This window comes from Thunnus albacares, chromosome 14, assembly GCF_914725855.1.
Source record: "Thunnus albacares chromosome 14, fThuAlb1.1, whole genome shotgun sequence".
Lineage (NCBI taxonomy): Eukaryota > Metazoa > Chordata > Actinopteri > Scombriformes > Scombridae > Thunnus > Thunnus albacares.
Window position 1 is genome coordinate 31,615,001 of NC_058119.1, and position 20,000 is coordinate 31,635,000.

Sequence of the window (20,000 nt, forward strand, 5' to 3'; positions counted from 1 at the left end):
CACACACATTATACACACACACACACATTATACACACACACACACACATTATACACACACATTATACACACACACACATTACACACACACATTATACACACACACACACATTATACACACACACACACACATTATACACACACATTATACACACACACACACATTATACACACACATTATACACACACACACACATTATACACACACACACATTATACACACACACACATTATACACACACACATTATACACACACACACATTATACACACACACACATTATACACACACACACACATTATACACACACACACACACATTACACACACACATTATACACACACACACACACACACACACACACATATATATATGTGTGTGTGTGTGTGTGTGTGTGTGTGTGTGTGTATTTACTACGACACAGACCCGCCCCCCCCCCCCCTCACCTCTGGGTCCCTTCCCGGTGGGGGTCTCTGCAGAGCTCCTGGTCCAGACCAGCAGGACTCCTCCAGAGTCTCCGGTCAGGATGTCTCCGGTACTCAGGAAGGCCAAACACTGGATGAACTTCGGCTTCTCGTATTTCTGAAACACGTCGTCATGTTTTTATTCTACAGACAGAATATTTATTTTCTTCTTCTTCAGTTATTTATTTTTCAGCTGTTTCACCTTATTTCAGTTTGTGTGTTTTATGTTTAGGAAGCTTGTTTCTTTTTTCTCGCATATCTGAGATCAAACTTTTGGAATCTATTTATTGAACTTTTCTAACATCATTGACTCAGATGACAGGAGTCGACATCATCCACTGATACACTGAGGGGGGTTTAGAGGACCTGGTCTCAGACTAGGACAGCTGAGGCCTCCGGACTGTGTGGAGGACTGAAGATGAGCCTGAACGGCTGCTCTGGCAGCTTTCCAGTGAATCAACAGTAACCGTCGTGCCAGTGATGACAGAAAGGTGTCAAACTGTGAGTGCAAACACTCCAGGAGGAATATCTACTGGTGTCTCCTCACTACACATATCAGAGAATGTTTCAAAGATGGCCGACCAGCACGCTGCCGGTTCGAACACAAACAGCACAGAGCGGCTTCGTCCTGATGACGGCGGCGGCAGATCTTATCTGATCCTGGGAAGTGTCGTCTACGTAGCGCCTGAAACTGTAATAAACCAGCTCTGATGGGATGCTGGACGTTTCCTCGGTGATTCGGAGGAGAAACGTCTCATGAACTGAACCGTACAGTTCGGGTATCGGGTCTCGCTGCGGAGTCCCGGTGTAGAGAATCCAGATCTCTGAACACACGGGATGTCACACTGCTGTCATTTCTTAACAATATCTGAGACCAAACGTCAGATTTCCTGTTTATTGTTCAGTGTTTCTCTCGTATGATGAACATCTACACGCATGTCAACAACGTGTGTGAGAAGCTTCCTGATGAACCGAAGACTCACCCCGAAGATGCCCTGCTTACGGGCCAGCGAGGTCCCGGTCCAGGTCCAGAAGAAGATGTGGGACTTTCCACAGGTGACGATGGTGTTTGGGTCTGTGGGGTGGAACTCCACATCCAGGACCACCTCGTTAGTGGTCTGAAACACACCAGAGACCAGTCAGAACCAGTAACAGCTTAAAACCAGTTAGAACCAGTCACAGGTTAAAACCAGTTAGAACCAGTCACAGGTTAAAACCAGTCAGAACCAGTAACAGGTTAGAACCAGTCAACCAGTTACAGGTTAAAACCAGTTAGAACCAGTTACAGGTTAAAACCAGTTAGAACCAGTTACAGGTTAAAACCAGTTAGAACCAGTCAGATTCATATGAAGCAGTTGAATTAAAGAAAGAACATGTAAACTTTCACAGTATTCTATAGTATAGTATTGAGTATTGTTGAGTATTGTGAGTATTGTGAGTACTGTTGAGTATTGTGAGTATTGTGAGTATTGTGAGTATTGTGAGTACTGTTGAGTATTGTGAGTATTGTGAGTATTGTGAGTACTGTTGAGTATTGTGAGTATTGTGAGTACTGTTGAGTATTGTGAGTATTGTGAGTACTGTTGAGTATTGTGAGTATTGTGAGTATTGTGAGTATTGTGAGTATTGTGAGTACTGTTGAGTATTGTGAGTATTGTGAGTATTGTGAGTACTGTTGAGTATTGTGAGTATTGTGAGTACTGTTGAGTATTGTGAGTATTGTGAGTATTGTGAGTACTGTTGAGTATTGTGAGTATTGTGAGTATTGTGAGTATTGTGAGTATTGTGAGTACTGTTGAGTATTGTGAGTATTGTGAGTATTGTGAGTACTGTTGAGTATTGTGAGTATTGTGAGTACTGTTGAGTATTGTGAGTATTGTGAGTATTGTGAGTATTGTGAGTACTGTTGAGTATTGTGAGTATTGTGAGTATTGTTGAGTATTGTGAGTATTGTGAGTATTGTGAGTACTGTTGAGTATTGTGAGTATTGTGAGTATTGTTGAGTATTGTGAGTATTGTGAGTATTGTCAGTCTGTAGTAATGAGAACGTGTGTTCACCTTGATCTCAGCGATCTTTGACTTCTTCTGCCAATCCCAAACTGTCAGCATGTGATCGTTACAGTCGTCAATCACACTCAGGTGCTGACCAGAGTCCTGACAGACAGACAGGTAGAGACACAGACAGACAGGTAGAGACACAGACAGACAGGTAGAGACACAGACAGACAGGTAGACAGACAGGTAGAGACACAGACAGACAGACAGACAGGTAGAGACACAGACAGACAGACAGACAGGTAGAGACACAGACAGACAGGTAGACAGACAGGTAGAGACACAGACAGGTAGACAGACAGGTAGAGACACAGACAGACAGACAGACAGGTAGAGACACAGACAGACAGGTAGAGACACAGACAGACAGACAGACAGGTAGAGACACAGACAGACAGGTTGAGACACAGACAGACAGACAGGTAGAGACACAGACAGGTAGAGACACAGACAGACAGGTAGACAGAATGATAGAGAGACAGACAGACAGATAGACAGACAGGTAGACAGACAGACAGGTAGACAGACAGGTAGACAGACAGACAGGTAGACAGACAGACGGGTAGACAGACAGACAGGTAGACAGACAGACGGGTAGACAGACAGGTAGACAGACAGACAGACGGGTAGACAGACAGGTAGACAGACAGACAGGTAGGTGAGTGTCAGTGATTACTGCAGCTGATGTTTTCAGAGTTCTATAATATAATAAATTACATGAAATAAGAAGAATGAAGTATCATCTGACGTTTATTTGTCCTCAGCAGTAAACTGATCAATAAACTGATCTGACTGTTTTCTCCATGTGGACTACAGTTCCCATGATGCATCTGAGCGATACTCACAGCTTTAGAGAAAGCCAGCGAGCCGACGCCTCGCTCGAAAGTTCCCAAACCGATGACCTGCAGAGTAGAAAGACTGACGCTGTCCCACACGCGGACGTTGGGCTGCAGAGCCTGAAGACACACAGCCGATATATCACTGATCAATATCATCAATACGTGATTATCTGTGTAGTTCTACAGTCATATATATATGAGGTCTGTCCTCACCCGTCCATCTTTGTCCACTCCTGCGATCTGTCCCGTAGCGATGCGGATCTTATCGGGATGGATGGCCAGACTGATGGAGAGACACACACACAGAGAGTCATCACCTGATGATGTCACTCACCTGGACCCAGATTGCAGCCAATAGGAGAGCGGCGGACGTCTCACCACTTCACGCAGTCGGTGTGTCCCAGGTAATGTCTCTGAGTTCGCTCCTCGTAGTTGAAGAGAACGACGACGGAGGCGATGAAGTAGACGATCTCTCCGGTGGGAAGCAGGTAGACGTTGGCTCGGCAGTCTCTGCCACGGTAACCGTACCTGCAGGGGGTCAAGGAAGCACCTGGGGATCTACTGAGGATCTACTGATCTATGGGGATCTTCCAGGATCTACTGAGGATCTACCCATCTATACAGATCTACTGTACTGGATTTACCGATCTATGGGGATCTACTGAGATCGACTTGTCTGTGGATATCTACTGGAGGGCTAATGAGGATCTACTGATCTATAGAGATCTACTGGGAATCAGGGATGCCATGGTGAGAAAATGTTCCCACTTATTAATGAACTTGTGACAACACCAGTGTTACTGGTTACACTGGTTACACTGGACAGGCTTACTTTGATCTTTAACGTCAGATTTTTAGTTCGGATCTTCCCGTTACTGAAGAGTTCGTGGCGCCGGGCTTCAGGCTGCTCCTCAGACGGGAGGACGACCGCCGCTTAGAACCGGAACAACTCGCCGCCTGCCGTCCGGAGAGTTTCTGCTGAAAACAAGCAGCGAGACGCGGAGAGACATGAGAGCAGCCGCTCGCTAACGGCAGAGAGCAGGACGGACGACAGACGTCTCACTCTGATTAATATAAAGTCAACTCTGCAGTTTATAAGTGTAACACGCTGATACATGACGATGAACTAAATGGGTTTTATTTCTATAAAAAAACGCAGAATGATGGTGGAGGTTGTGGGCAAGTAATGTAATCAGTGTGTGCTTGAACACTGAGAACACCGACCGGCAAGCCTACTGAGGAGATACAGATGTATGGAGATCTACTGAGGATCTACTGATCTATATGGATCTACTGGAATTTACTTCTATATCTATAAATATGCTGAACAGATATATTATAATGTATAGTTATAGAGCAGAGCGCCCCCTGCCTGCAGCCTGACAGATATATTATAATGATATATTATATATATATTATAATGTATACATGAAGGATACACCCACTCCAGCTTCAGCCTCTCGGAGGGAAGTTCTGAGCGAACATCCTCGTAGTTCTCCACGTCTGACGGGATGAACATGGTGATTGGTCGGCCCCGCATGAACATCTTGATGTGATTCCCCTCTGAAACACAAACACACCTCACAACTTTACTTTCAGTCCGCGCGTCACTTCAGCTGATCAATCAGGTGAGCTGTTACAGGTGAACTGTGGTGCTCAATCAGCCAATCAGAATCAAGAATGACATATATTGGTGCAGATTCAGTGTGCTTCAGACAATCTGAAACAAGCTGAGACAACATAAAGACACAAATATCAGTCAGACAGACAGGTGAGAAAAAGGTGACACACAGGTGATAGACAGGTGACAGACAGGTGACAGACAGGTGACAGACAGGTGACAGACAGGTGACAGACAGGTGAGAAAAAGGTGACACACAGGTGATAGACAGGTGAGAGGGAGATGACAGACAGGTGACAGACAGGTGACAGACAGGTGACAGACAGGTGATAGACAGGTGAGAGGGAGATGACAGACAGATGACAGACAGGTGACAGACAGGTGAGAGGGAGATGACAGACAGGTGACAGACAGGTGACAGACAGGTGACAGACAGGTGATAGACAGGTGAGAGGGAGATGACAGACAGATGACAGACAGGTGAGAGGGAGATGACAGACAGGTGACAGACAGGTGACAGACAGGTGATAGACAGGTGAGAGGGAGATGACAGACAGATGACAGACAGGTGACAGACAGGTGAGAGGGAGATGACAGACAGGTGATAGACAGGTGACAGACAGGTGACAGACAGGTGACAGACAGGTGAGAGGGAGATGACAGACAGGTGATAGACAGGTGACAGACAGGTGACAGACAGGTGACAGACAGGTGAGAGGGAGATGACAGACAGGTGACAGACAGGTGACAGACAGGTGATAGACAGGTGATAGACAGGTGATAGACAGGTGACAGACAGGTGAGAGGGAGATGACAGACAGGTGATAGACAGGTGATAGACAGGTGATAGACAGGTGACAGACAGGTGACAGACAGGTGACAGACAGGTGAGAGGGAGATGACAGACAGGTGACAGACAGGTGATAGACAGGTGATAGACAGGTGACAGACAGGTGACAGACAGGTGACAGACAGGTGAGAGGGAGATGACAGACAGGTGACAGACAGGTGATAGACAGGTGACAGACAGGTGACAGACAGGTGACAGACAGGTGATAGACAGGTGATAGACAGGTGATAGACAGGTGACAGACAGGTGATAGACAGGTGATAGACAGGTGACAGACAGGTGACAGACAGGTGACAGACAGGTGATAGACAGGTGATAGACAGGTGATAGACAGGTGATAGACAGGTGATAGACAGGTGACAGACAGGTGAGAGGGAGATGACAGACAGGTGACAGACAGGTGACAGACAGGTGACAGACAGGTGACAGACAGGTGAGAGGGAGATGACAGACAGGTGACAGACAGGTGACAGACAGGTGACAGACAGGTGAGAGGGAGATGACAGACAGGTGACAGACAGGTGACAGACAGGTGACAGACAGGTGATAGACAGGTGACAGACAGGTGACAGACAGGTGAGAGGGAGATGACAGACAGGTGAGAGGGAGATGACAGACAGGTGACAGACAGGTGACAGACAGGTGACAGACAGGTGACAGACAGGTGACAGACAGGTGAGAGGGAGATGACAGACAGGTGAGGAAGTGCTGATGTCATGCAGGGGAAGCAGGTGAAGCGGAACAGACAGAAACACCTGCCATATTGTTTCTCTCCATAAAACCGATCAATCAGCAATCAAACCTTCAGAAAATAAAATTGATCTCAGATCTGAGTGATTTTCTGTTAATCAATCAATCTATGTGGGAGTGACAGCAGTGTCCAATCCTGTGCTTAGAATGTTGTTGGTGGGAGGGACTTCTTCTCATCGAGCAGGTTAACATTAAGGTGGAGACACCTGTTCGACCTTATATGGAGGTAAACAAGGGCAGGAGGCGGAGCCACAGAGAGGTGTGACATCACCTGAACGATCTGAAGAAGAGAGAGCAGGAGGGTGAACGAGGCTGACCATGAAAAGCAGAGAGAGAAACGTGATTGGCCCAGAGCAGAAACAGGAAGTGCTCATTCAGCTGCTGTTAGCATGTTAGCATGTTAGCCCGCTAGCTCACGCCGACGACTCATCAGGACTTACCAGCTTGGCTGTTTTTCTCTCGGGTCGACATTTTAGCTGGTTTGAAACAAAGACATCATCACTGAACAACAACAGAAACAACAAACCGCCTCCGAGAGTCGTTCAGGAGAGAAAACTAGTCACTGCACAAATGTTTTAAAATGTCTCGGAGGCAGTGATGACGACGACGACGATGATCTATATACAGTATTGATGAGGATGACTGTGGTACCGTCATGATGAAGATGAGGATGAATATTCATTTACCTTGACTGACCACCGGGTCTTTGTGTCTGGAAGGAGAAAAAACATGATTGAGAGTTAATGATATTGTTTTAAACTGTTTCCGTGCTACAGCTGGAACTCTACAATTACTGTTGTAGTATGAAAGGTTCTGTATGTACGAATCATTAGTGACGTCTGTGGCCGTTCAATCAGCTGCAGCATGTTGCAGCTTGTTGCAGGTGACGTCTTTCTCCTTGCTTACACTTCTCATAATTATATAAAACATCGCTGACGTTGTGTTTTGCACCGTATCAGCAAAGCATCGCTCACTCCCAGTCAGCGTGCAAAAACCTCACTTCTGTTGGATTTTGGCAGAAGTTCATAGAGTTCATAGAGTTCATAGAGGTCGTAGAGGTCGTAGAGATCATAGAGGTGTGTGTACGTGTGTGTGTGTATGTGTGTGTGTGTACGTGTGTGTGTGCGTGTGTGTGTGTACGTGTGTGTGTGTGTATGTGTATGTACGCGCGCGCATGTGTGTATGTGTGTATGTGTGTGTACGTGCGTGTGTGTGTATGTGTGTGTATGTGTGTGTACGTGTGTGTGTGTGTACGTGTGTGTGTGTGTATGTGTGTGTATGTGTGTGTACGTGTGTGTGTGTGTGTGTGTGTGTGTGTATGTGTGTGTGTGTGTGTGTGTGTACCTGTCTGCAGTCTTCACCACCTTGGCCAGCAGTTTGGAGGTGGACGCAGCTTTCACCAGTTTGTTCCTGTTTTCCTCTGATGTGTCCCAGGTGCTGCTCTGAGAACGCTCCATACCTGAGGACCGCTTCACACTGGGACCCCTACACACACACACACACACACACACACACACACACACACACACACAGAGGTCAGGGGTCAGGGAGGAGAAGGAGGAGTTAGAGCAGAGGAGGATGGGTTAGAGAGGAGGAGTTAGAGCAGAAGAGGAGGAGTTAGAGCAGAAGAGGAAGAGTTAGAGCAGAAGAGGAGGGGTTAGAGCAGAGGAGGAGGAGTTAGAGCAGAAGAGGAAGAGTTAGAGCAGAAGAGGAGGAGTTAGAGCAGAGGAGGAGGAGTTAGAGCAGAAGAGGAGGGGTTAGAGCAGAAGAGGAGGGGTTAGAGCAGAAGAGGAGGAGTTAGAGCAGAGGAGGAGGAGTTAGAGCAGAAGAGGAGGGGTTAGAGCAGAGGAGGAGGAGTTAGAGCAGAAGAGGAGGAGTTAGAGCAGAGGAGGAGGAGTTAGAGCAGAGGAGGAGGAGTTAGAGCAGAAGAGGAGGAGTTAGAGCAGAGGAGGAGGAGTTAGAGCAGAGGAGGAGGAGTTAGAGCAGAGGAGGAGGAGTTAGAGCAGAAGAGGAGGGGTTAGAGCAGAAGAGGAGGAGTTAGAGCAGAGGAGGAGGAGTTAGAGCAGAAGAGGAAGAGTTAGAGCAGAAGAGGAAGAGTTAGAGCAGAAGAGGAGGAGTTAGAGCAGAGGAGGAGGAGTTAGAGCAGAAGAGGAGGAGTTAGAGCAGAGGAGGAGGAGTTAGAGCAGAGGAGGAGGAGTTAGAGCAGAAGAGGAGGAGTTAGAGCAGAAGAGGAAGAGTTAGAGCAGAAGAGGAGGAGTTAGAGCAGAAGAGGAGGGGTTAGAGCAGAAGAGGAGGAGTTAGAGCAGAAGAGGAGGGGTTAGAGCAGAAGAGGAGGAGTTAGAGCAGAAGAGGAGGAGTTAGAAAGGAGGAGGAGGAGTTAGAGCAGAAGAGGAGGAGTTAGAAAGGAGGAGGAGGAGTTAGAGCAGAAGAGGAGGAGTTAGAAAGGAGGAGGAGGGGTTAGAGAGGAGGAGGGGTTAGAGCAGAGGAGGAGGAGGAGTTAGAGCAGAGGAGGAGGAGTTAGAGATAAGGAGGAGGAGGAGTTAGAGCAGAGGAGGAGGAGTTAGAGATAAGGAGGAGGAGGAGTTAGAGCAGAGGAGGAGGAGTTAGAGCAGAGGAGGAGGAGTTAGAGCAGAAGAGGAGGAGTTAGAGCAGAGGAGGAGGAGTTAGAGCAGAGGAGGAGGAGTTAGAGCAGAAGAGGAGGGGTTAGAGCAGAAGAGGAGGAGTTAGAGCAGAGGAGGAGGAGTTAGAGCAGAAGAGGAAGAGTTAGAGCAGAAGAGGAAGAGTTAGAGCAGAAGAGGAGGAGTTAGAGCAGAGGAGGAGGAGTTAGAGCAGAAGAGGAGGAGTTAGAGCAGAGGAGGAGGAGTTAGAGCAGAGGAGGCCTGTTGGAGGAGCAGGAGGTCCTCAGGTGAAGCTGGGAGGAGAACAGGTTAGAAGTTTCTATGAAACACAAACAGCCTGATTTGTACCAGCAGCAGAGAGGAGCAAGCGGGGGACCAGGAGGCTCCAGGAGGCCTCAGGAGGCTCCAGGAGGCCTCAGGAGGCTCCAGGAGGCCTCAGGAGGCTCCAGGAGGCCTCAGCAGACTCCCGTCCTCCCCTGTTCTGCCCACAGGTGAATAGTTGAATCAGGTGTGTTCAGCCAATCAGGAGAGCCCGTACCTGAGCGTGTCTGGTATGGATGTATAGTAAGAACTGGATCAGCGCCGCTCGGCCTTATAAGGTTATAAAAGAGACGCGTGAAACTGGTGACAGGACGCCGCCGACGGCAGAGAACGCCGATATGACTCTTTAGGTTTTATATTAGTAAAACTTTCCTGGAGCCGAACGGGACGAACAGGAACTTAAACGCTACTGCACAGTGACAGCCGCTCTCAAACCTTCCTTCAGGCGGCGGGATGGCTGAGGGGGCGTGTCCCGTGGGCCGTCATCCCGCCGCCTGACGGAGGTTTGAGAGCGGCTGTCACAAGTGTCAATCATGATCACACTTCCTTTGTATATTGTCAAATAACTAAATACACTGGACGGTGTATGTGACCAGTGTGACCAGTGTTACTGTATGCTGGTCAGTGTATGTGACCAGTGTTACTGTATACTGGTCGGCGTATGTGACCAGTGTTACTGTATACTGGTCGGCGTATGTGACCAGTGTTATTGTATACTGGTCGGCGTATGTGACCAGTGTTACTGTATGCTGGTCGGCGTATGTGACCAGTGTTATTGTATACTGGTCGGCGTATGTGACCAGTGTTATTGTATACTGGTCGGCGTATGTGACCAGTGGTATTGTTTGCTACATGACGATGTCTTGAAGGAAAACTTGTCTTGAAATTCGCACAAGGCAGCTACAAACTGACTCCAGTATCCAGATCTTATAATACATCCATGAGGTCAGGTGACTCTGTACTTGAGCGGGTCAGGTGACTTGGGTGTGGGCGGAGCAGGGGAGGACAGTGTGTCCTCAGGGGCGGGGTTAGAAACCTGTCAGAGTGATGTCAGAGCAGCCGACAGTAAACAGATCTGAACCTTTTGGGAGGGGCGGGGCCTTTACTGCTGTCGGAGGACGGGGCCGGCCTCTGCTGGGGGGACTGGGGGGGGAGGGGGGAGGAGGGGGAGGGGGACAGGTTTTCCTGGATCTCCTCCATCGGGGAGCGCTGGCTGATGACCTCCTTCTTTCTGTCTGCTCCACTGTGGGACGAAACCAGGAGGGTGAGAGGCTCTACTGACAGATTCAACTGTACATCTACTGATAGACTCTACTGACAGACTCTACTGATGAACTCTACTGTATGTCTACTGACAGACTCTACTGTACGTCTACTGAAAGACTCTACTGACAGACTCTACTGATGTACTCTACTGTATGTCTACTGAAAGACTCTACTGACAGACTCTACTGATGTACTCTACTGTATGTCTACTGAAAGACTCTACTGTACATCTACTGACAGACTCTACTGACAGACTCTACTGATGTACTCTACTGTATGTCTACTGACAGACTCTACTGACAGACTCTACTGATGTACTCTACTGTACGTCTACTGAAAGACTCTACTGTACGTCTACTGACAGACTCTACTGACAGACTCTACTGATGTACTCTACTGTATGTCTACTGACAGATTCAACTGACAGACTCTACTGTACGTCTACTGATAGACTCTACTGACAGACTCTACTGATGTACTCTACTGTATGTCTACTGAAAGACTCTACTGTACATCTACTGACAGACTCTACTGACAGACTCTACTGATGTACTCTACTGTATGTCTACTGACAGACTCTACTGATGTACTCTACTGTATGTCTACTGACAGACTCTACTGACAGACTCTACTGATGTACTCTACTGTACGTCTACTGAAAGACTCTACTGTACGTCTACTGACAGACTCTACTGACAGACTCTACTGATGTACTCTACTGTATGTCTACTGACAGACTCTACTGACAGACTCTACTGATGTACTCTACTGTACGTCTACTGAAAGACTCTACTGTACGTCTACTGACAGACTCTACTGACAGACTCTACTGATGTACTCTACTGTATGTCTACTGACAGACTCTACTGACAGACTCTACTGACAGACTCTACTGTACGTCTACTGAAAGACTCTACTGACAGACTCTACTGATATACTCTACTGTACGTCTACTGACAGACTCTACTGACAGACTCTACTGATGTACTCTACTGTATGTCTACTGACAGACTCTACTGACAGACTCTACTGATGTACTCTACTGTACGTCTACTGAAAGACTCTACTGACAGACTCTACTGATATACTCTACTGTATGTCTACTGAAAGACTCTACTGTACGTCTACTGACAGATTCAACTGTACGTCCACTGACAGACTCTACTGTACGTCAACTGACAGACTCTACTGATGTACTCTACTGTATGTCTACTGAAAGACTCTACTGTACGTCTACTGACAGATTCAACTGTACGTCCACTGACAGACTCTACTGATGTACTCTACTGTATGTCTACTGACAGACTCTACTGATGTACTCTACTGTATGTCTACTGACAGATTCTACTGTATGTCTACTGATAGACTCTACTGACAGACTCTACTGATGTACTCTACTGTATGTCTACTGACAGATTCTACTGTATGTCTACTGATAGACTCTACTGACAGACTCTACTGTACATCTACTGATAGACTCTACTGACAGACTCTACTGATGTACTCTACTGTATGTCTACTGACAGACTCTACTGATGTACTCTACTGTATGTCTACTGACAGACTCTACTGACAGACTCTACTGATGTACTCTACTGTACGTCTACTGAAAGACTCTACTGTACGTCTACTGACAGACTCTACTGACAGACTCTACTGATGTACTCTACTGTATGTCTACTGACAGACTCTACTGACAGACTCTACTGACAGACTCTACTGTACGTCTACTGAAAGACTCTACTGACAGACTCTACTGATATACTCTACTGTACGTCTACTGACAGACTCTACTGACAGACTCTACTGATGTACTCTACTGTATGTCTACTGACAGACTCTACTGACAGACTCTACTGATGTACTCTACTGTACGTCTACTGAAAGACTCTACTGACAGACTCTACTGATATACTCTACTGTATGTCTACTGAAAGACTCTACTGTACGTCTACTGACAGATTCAACTGTACGTCCACTGACAGACTCTACTGTACGTCAACTGACAGACTCTACTGATGTACTCTACTGTATGTCTACTGAAAGACTCTACTGTACGTCTACTGACAGATTCAACTGTACGTCCACTGACAGACTCTACTGATGTACTCTACTGTATGTCTACTGACAGACTCTACTGATGTACTCTACTGTATGTCTACTGACAGATTCTACTGTATGTCTACTGATAGACTCTACTGACAGACTCTACTGTACATCTACTGATAGACTCTACTGACAGACTCTACTGATGTACTCTACTGTACATCTACTGACAGACTCTACTGTATGTCTACTGACAGACTCTACTGACAGACTCTACTGATATACTCTACTGTATGTCTACTGACAGACTCTACTGATATACTCTACTGTATGTCTACTGACAGACTCTACTGACAGACTCTACTGATATACTCAACTGTACGTCTACTGACAGACTCTACTGATATACTCTACTGTATGTCTACTGACAGACTCTACTGACAGACTCTACTGATATACTCTACTGTATGTCTACTGACAGACTCTACTGACAGACTCTACTGATATACTCTACTGTACATCTACTGACAGACTCTACTGTAGGTCTACTGACAGACTCTACTGATATACTCTACTGTATGTCTACTGACAGACTCTACTGATATACTTTACTGTATGTCTACTGACAGACTCTACTGAGAGACTCTACTGTATGTCTACTGAAAGACTCTACTGATATACTCTACTGTATGTCTACTGACAGACTCTACTGATATACTCTACTGTATGTCTACTGACAGACTCTACTGATATACTCTACGGTATGTCTACTGACAGACTCTACTGTATGTCTACTGACAGACTCTACTGTATGTCTACTGACAGACTCTACTGATGTACTCTACTGTATGTCTACTGACAGACTCTACTGATATACTCTACGGTATGTCTACTGACAGACTCTACTGATATACTCTATGGTATGTCTACTGACAGACTCTACTGTATGTCTAGTGACAGACTCTACTGATATACTCTATGGTATGTCTACTGACAGACTCTACTGATATACTCTATGGTATGTCTACTGACAGACTCTACTGATATACTCTACGGTATGTCTACTGACAGACTCTACTGATATACTCTACGGTATGTCTACTGACAGACTCTACTGACAGACTCTACTGTATGTCTACTGACACTCTACTGTAGGTCTACAGACAGACTACTGACAGACTCTACCGACAGACTCTACTGGTAGACTCTACTGTGTGTCTACTGATTCTACTGTGTTCTACTTAGTTATCAAAGTGAATTCATTTTTTTACTAGTGATTCAAACTAAATCCGACTGACTCTGCAGTATTCTACTGCCCTCTACTGGATTCTACCCCAGGGCAGATCAGACAACCTGAGTCAAAGATAACAGGAGGGTAATCATTAATGATATAAATCAGATTGATCAGATGTGGTCTGCAGACACTCTGGAGGCTGAGATCGATAAACTGTGGAAACAATCAGTGACCGTTAACTGACCAGCGTACAACCGGATACGAGGTAAAGTGTCATTAAAGATCATACAGGTGGGTGAATCAAAATCAAAGTGTGTTTACTCCTTCCTAAAAGGTGCAAAACACAAACAGATAAAACATCAAATATGTTATCATCATATATATAAACAGACACCAAGACTATTACTGTCAGTAGCTGGAAGGTGAAAAGTGTGTGTATATATATATATATATATATATATATATAGCATAAATATATATGTATTTATGCATGTTTGTTTACCTCTTGGCGGCAGATGACAACGTCTCCTTCCTGGTGACGGATGTGGAGTCTCTCTTTCGTCCAGATGTGCCTCCATTAGCAATACAAGACATCGAATAGGCTTCACGTAGTGCAGCACTGCCTGCAGGGGGCAGCACACTACTGTTAACACTAACACTGACCAGTAACCAGCTATACAGCACCTACAGAACTGAACAATACCAGTCAAACACATATCAGAACCAGTTAATGTCCATACGACCTTTCCCTCCATGCTGTTTCTTGGTTGCGGAGGCAGCAGAGTCTTCAGAGGCAGCAAGGCGGCGAAGGACGTCAGCGAGAGCGGCTTTCATCACCGTCAACTCATCTTCCTGCTGCTGAACACGAAGTTCCAGAGCAGAAAGACGGTCGTTGACATCTGAGACACTCGCTCCGGACATACTGTCATCTACAGAAACATAGACACAGGATCTGAATATTCTGTCATCTACAGACACACTGGATGTGAATATACTGTCATCTACAGACACACTGGATGTGAATATACTGTCATCTACAGACACACTGGATGTGGATATACTGTCATCTACAGACACACTGGATGTGGATATACTGTCATCTACAGACACACTGGATGTGAATATTCTGTCATCTACAGACACACTGGATGTGAATATTCTGTCATCTACAGACACACTGGATGTGAATATACTGTCATCTACAGACACACTGGATGTGAATATACTGTCATCTACAGACACACTGGATGTGAATATACTGTCATCTACAGACACACTGGATGTGAATATACTGTCATCTACAAACACACTGGATGTGAATATACTGTCATCTACAGACACACTGGATGTGAATATACTGTCATCTACAGACACATTAAATCTGAATATACTGTCATCTACAGACACACTGGATGTGAATATACTGTCATCTACAGACACACTGGATGTAAATATACTGTCATCTACAAACACACTGGATGTGAATATACTGTCATCTACAGACACACTGGATGTGAATATACTGTCATCTACAGACACATTAAATCTGAATATACTGTCATCTACAGACACATTAAATCTGAATATACTGTCATCTACAGACACATTAAATCTGAATATACTGTCATCTACAGACACACTGCATGTGAATATACTGTCATCTACAGACACACTGGATGTGAATATACTGTCATCTACAAACACACTGGATGTGAATATACTGTCATCTACAGACACACTGGATGTGAATATACTGTCATCTACAGACACATTAAATCTGAATATACTGTCATCTACAGACACACTGGATGTGAATATACTGTCATCTACAGACACACTGGATGTGAATATACTGTCATCTACAGACAGACACTGGATGTGAATATACTGTCATCTACAGACACACTGGATGTGAATATACTGTCATCTACAGACAGACACTGGATGTGAATATACTGTCATCTACAGACACACTGGATGTGAATATACTGTCATCTACAGACAGACACTGGATGTGAATATACTGTCATCTACAGACACACTGGATGTGAATATACTGTCATCTACAGACAGACACTGGATGTGAATATACTGTCATCTACAGACACATTAAATCTGAATATACCGTCATCTACAGACACACTGGATGTGAATATACTGTCATCTACAGACACACTGGATGTGAATATACTGTCATCTACAGACAGACACTGGATGTGAATATACTGTCATCTACAGACACATTAAATCTGAATATACCCTCATCTACAGACACACTGGATGTGAATATACCGTCATCTACAGACACACTGGATGTGAATATACTGTCATCTACAGACACACTGGATGTGAATATACTGTCATCTACAGACACACTGGATGTGAATATACTGTCATCTACAGACACACTGGATGTGAATATACTGTCATCTACAGACACATTAAATCTGAATATACTGTCATCTACAGACACACTGGATGTGAATATGCTGTCATCTACAGACACACTGGATGTGAATATGCTGTCATCTACAGACACACTGGATGTGAATATACCGTCATCTACAGACACACTGGATGTGGATATGCTGTCATCTACAGACACACTGGATGTGAATATACTGTCATCTACAGACACACTGGATGTGAATATACTGTCATCTACAGACAGACACTGGATGTGAATATACTGTCATCTACAGACACACTGGATGTGAATATACTGTCATCTACAGACACACTGGATATGAATATACTGTCATCTACAGACACACTGGATGTGAATATACCGTCATCTACAGACACACTGGATGTGAATATACTGTCATCTACAGACACACTGGATGTGAATATACTGTCATCTACAGACACATTAAATCTGAATATACTGTCATCTACAGACACACTGGATGTGAATATGCTGTCATCTACAGACACACTGGATGTGAATATACCGTCATTTACAGACACACTGGATGTGGATATGCTGTCATCTACAGACACACTGGATGTGAATATACTGTCATCTACAGACACACTGGATGTGAATATACTGTCATCTACAGGCAGACACTGGATGTGAATATACTGTCATCTACAGACACACTGGATATGAATATACTGTCATCTACAGACACACTGGATGTGAATATACCGTCATCTACAGACACACTGGATGTGAATATACTCTCATCTACAGACACACTGGATGTGAATATGCTGTCATCTGCAGACACACTGGATGTGAATATGCTGTCATCTACAGACACACTGGATGTGAATATACTCATCTACAGACACACTGGATGTGAATATACTCATCTACAGACACACTGGATGTGAATATGCTGTCATCTGCAGACACACTGGATGTGAATATGCTGTCATCTACAGACAGACACTGGATGTGAATATGCTGTCATCTACAGACACACTGGATGTGAATATGCTGTCATCTACAGACACACTGGATGTGAATATGCTGTCATCTACAGACACACTGGATGTGAATATGCTGTCATCTACAGACACACTGGATGTGAATATACTGTCATCTACAGACACACTGGATGTGAATATGCTGTCATCTACAGACACACTGGATGTGAATATGCTGTCATCTACAGACACACTGGATGTGAATATGCTGTCATCTACAGACACACTGGATGTGAATATACTGTCATCTACAGACACACTGGATGTGAATATGCTGTCATCTACAGACACACTGGATGTGAATATACTCTCATCTGCAGACACACTGGATGTGAATATACTGTCATCTACAGACACACTGGATGTGAATATACTGTCATCTACAGACACACTGGATGTGAATATGCTGTCATCTACAGACAGACACTGGATGTGAATATGCCGTCATCTACAGACAGACACTGGATGTGAATATACTCTCATCTACAGACAGACACTGGATGTGAATATGCTGTCATCTACAGACACACTGGATGTGAATATACTGTCATCTACAGACACACTGGATGTGAATATACCGTCATCTACAGACACACTGGATGTGAATATACTCTCATCTACAGACACACTGGATGTGAATATGCTGTCATCTGCAGACACACTGGATGTGAATATGCTGTCATCTACAGACACACTGGATGTGAATATGCTGTCATCTACAGACACACTGGATGTGAATATGCTGTCATCTACAGACACACTGGATGTGAATATACTCCTCTACAGACACACTGGATGTGAATATGCTGTCATCTGCAGACACACTGGATGTGAATATGCTGTCATCTACAGACAGACATTGGATGTGAATATGCTGTCATCTACAGACACACTGGATGTGAATATGCTGTCATCTACAGACACACTGGATGTGAATATACTCTCATCTGCAGACACACTGGATGTGAATATACTGTCATCTACATACACACTGGATGTGAATATACTGTCATCTACAGACACACTGGATGTGAATATGCTGTCATCTACAGACAGACACTGGATGTGAATATGCCGTCATCTACAGACAGACACTGGATGTGAATATACTCTCATCTACAGACAGACACTGGATGTGAATATGCTGTCATCTACAGACACACTGGATGTGAATATGCTGTCATCTACAGACACACTGGATGTGAATATGCTGTCATCTACAGACAGACTGGATGTGGATATACTCTCATCTACAGACACACTGGATGTGAATATACTGTCATCTACAGACACACTGGATGTGGATATACTCTCATCTACAGACAGACACTGGATGTGAATATGCTGTCATCTACAGACACACTGGATGTGAATATGCTGTCATCTACAGACACACTGGATGTGAATATGCTGTCATCTACAGACACACTGGATGTGAATATGCTGTCATCTACAGACACACTGGATGTGAATATGCTGTCATCTACAGACACACTGGATGTGAATATGCTGTCATCTACAGACACACTGGATGTGAATATACTGTCATCTACAGACACATTAAATCTGAATATACCATCATCTACAGACACACTGGATGTGAATATGCTGTCATCTACAGACACACTGGATGTGAATATGCTGTCATCTACAGACACACTGGATGTGAATATACTGTCATCTACAGACACACTGGATGTGAATATGCTGTCATCTACAGACAGACACTGGATGTGGATATACTGTCATCTACAGACACACTGGATGTGAATATACTCTCATCTACAGACACACTGGATGTGAATATACTCTCATCTACAGACACACTGGATGTGAATATACTGTCATCTACAGACACACTGGATGTGAATATACTGTCATCTACAGACACACTGGATGTGAATATACTGTCATCTACAGACACACTGGATGTGAATATGCCGTCATCTACAGACAGACACTGGATGTGAATATGCCGTCATCTACAGACAGACACTGGATGTGAATATACTCTCATCTACAGACAGACACTGGATGTGAATATACTGTCATCTACAGACACACTGGATGTGAATATACTGTCATCTACAGACACACTGGATGTGAATATACTGTCATCTACAGACACACTGGATGTGAATATGCTGTCATCTACAGACAGACTGGATGTGAATATACTGTCATCTACAGACACACTGGATGTGAATATGCTGTCATCTACAGACAGACACTGGATGTGAATATACTGTCATCTACAGACACACTGGATGTGAATATGCCGTCATCTACAGACACACTGGATGCAGAGAGTTTCCAGTATATTTTATACAGTAATTCCACCTTAACTCCCCACAATAAGAAATGTCAAGTTAAGGTGGATTAACAGTTCTGTCGTCAGACAGTCTGAACAGTAACACTGCAGCATAAACAGAGTGAAGTTCAAGTCATGACATCCTAAACACATCATCTGATGATGTTTGTTGTTTACATGTTAATGTT

At 44.7% G+C, this 20,000-nt stretch overlaps 1 protein-coding gene across 5 annotated transcripts in view; it reads right to left on the reverse strand.

Moving 5' to 3' along the window:
• LOC122996599 (echinoderm microtubule-associated protein-like 4) overlaps nt 1-20,000 on the reverse strand; it is a 41,963-nt gene that overhangs the window by 20,886 nt on the left and 1,077 nt on the right. For 3 of the 5 annotated variants that reach the window (XR_006407037.1, XR_006407038.1, XM_044372153.1), the window contains exons 2-14: nt 14,807-14,992; nt 14,566-14,686; nt 10,599-10,760; nt 7,923-8,063; nt 7,265-7,290; nt 7,019-7,054; nt 4,797-4,920; nt 3,736-3,885; nt 3,571-3,640; nt 3,364-3,474; nt 2,522-2,617; nt 1,447-1,581; nt 446-581 (exon numbers count right to left, since the gene is read on the reverse strand). Coding sequence is in view for 3 of the 5 variants with exons in the window: in XM_044372153.1 (XP_044228088.1) it covers nt 446-581; nt 1,447-1,581; nt 2,522-2,617; nt 3,364-3,474; nt 3,571-3,640; nt 3,736-3,885; nt 4,797-4,920; nt 7,019-7,054; nt 7,265-7,290; nt 7,923-8,063; nt 10,599-10,760; nt 14,566-14,686; nt 14,807-14,992 (1,494 nt within the window). In the remaining 2 variants the exon portion in view is untranslated. The remainder of the gene's footprint in view (nt 1-445; nt 582-1,446; nt 1,582-2,521; nt 2,618-3,363; nt 3,475-3,570; nt 3,641-3,735; nt 3,886-4,796; nt 4,921-7,018; nt 7,055-7,264; nt 7,291-7,922; nt 8,064-10,598; nt 10,761-14,565; nt 14,687-14,806; nt 14,993-20,000) is intronic. The other 2 variants (XM_044372154.1, XM_044372155.1) reach the window with 2 other exon arrangements.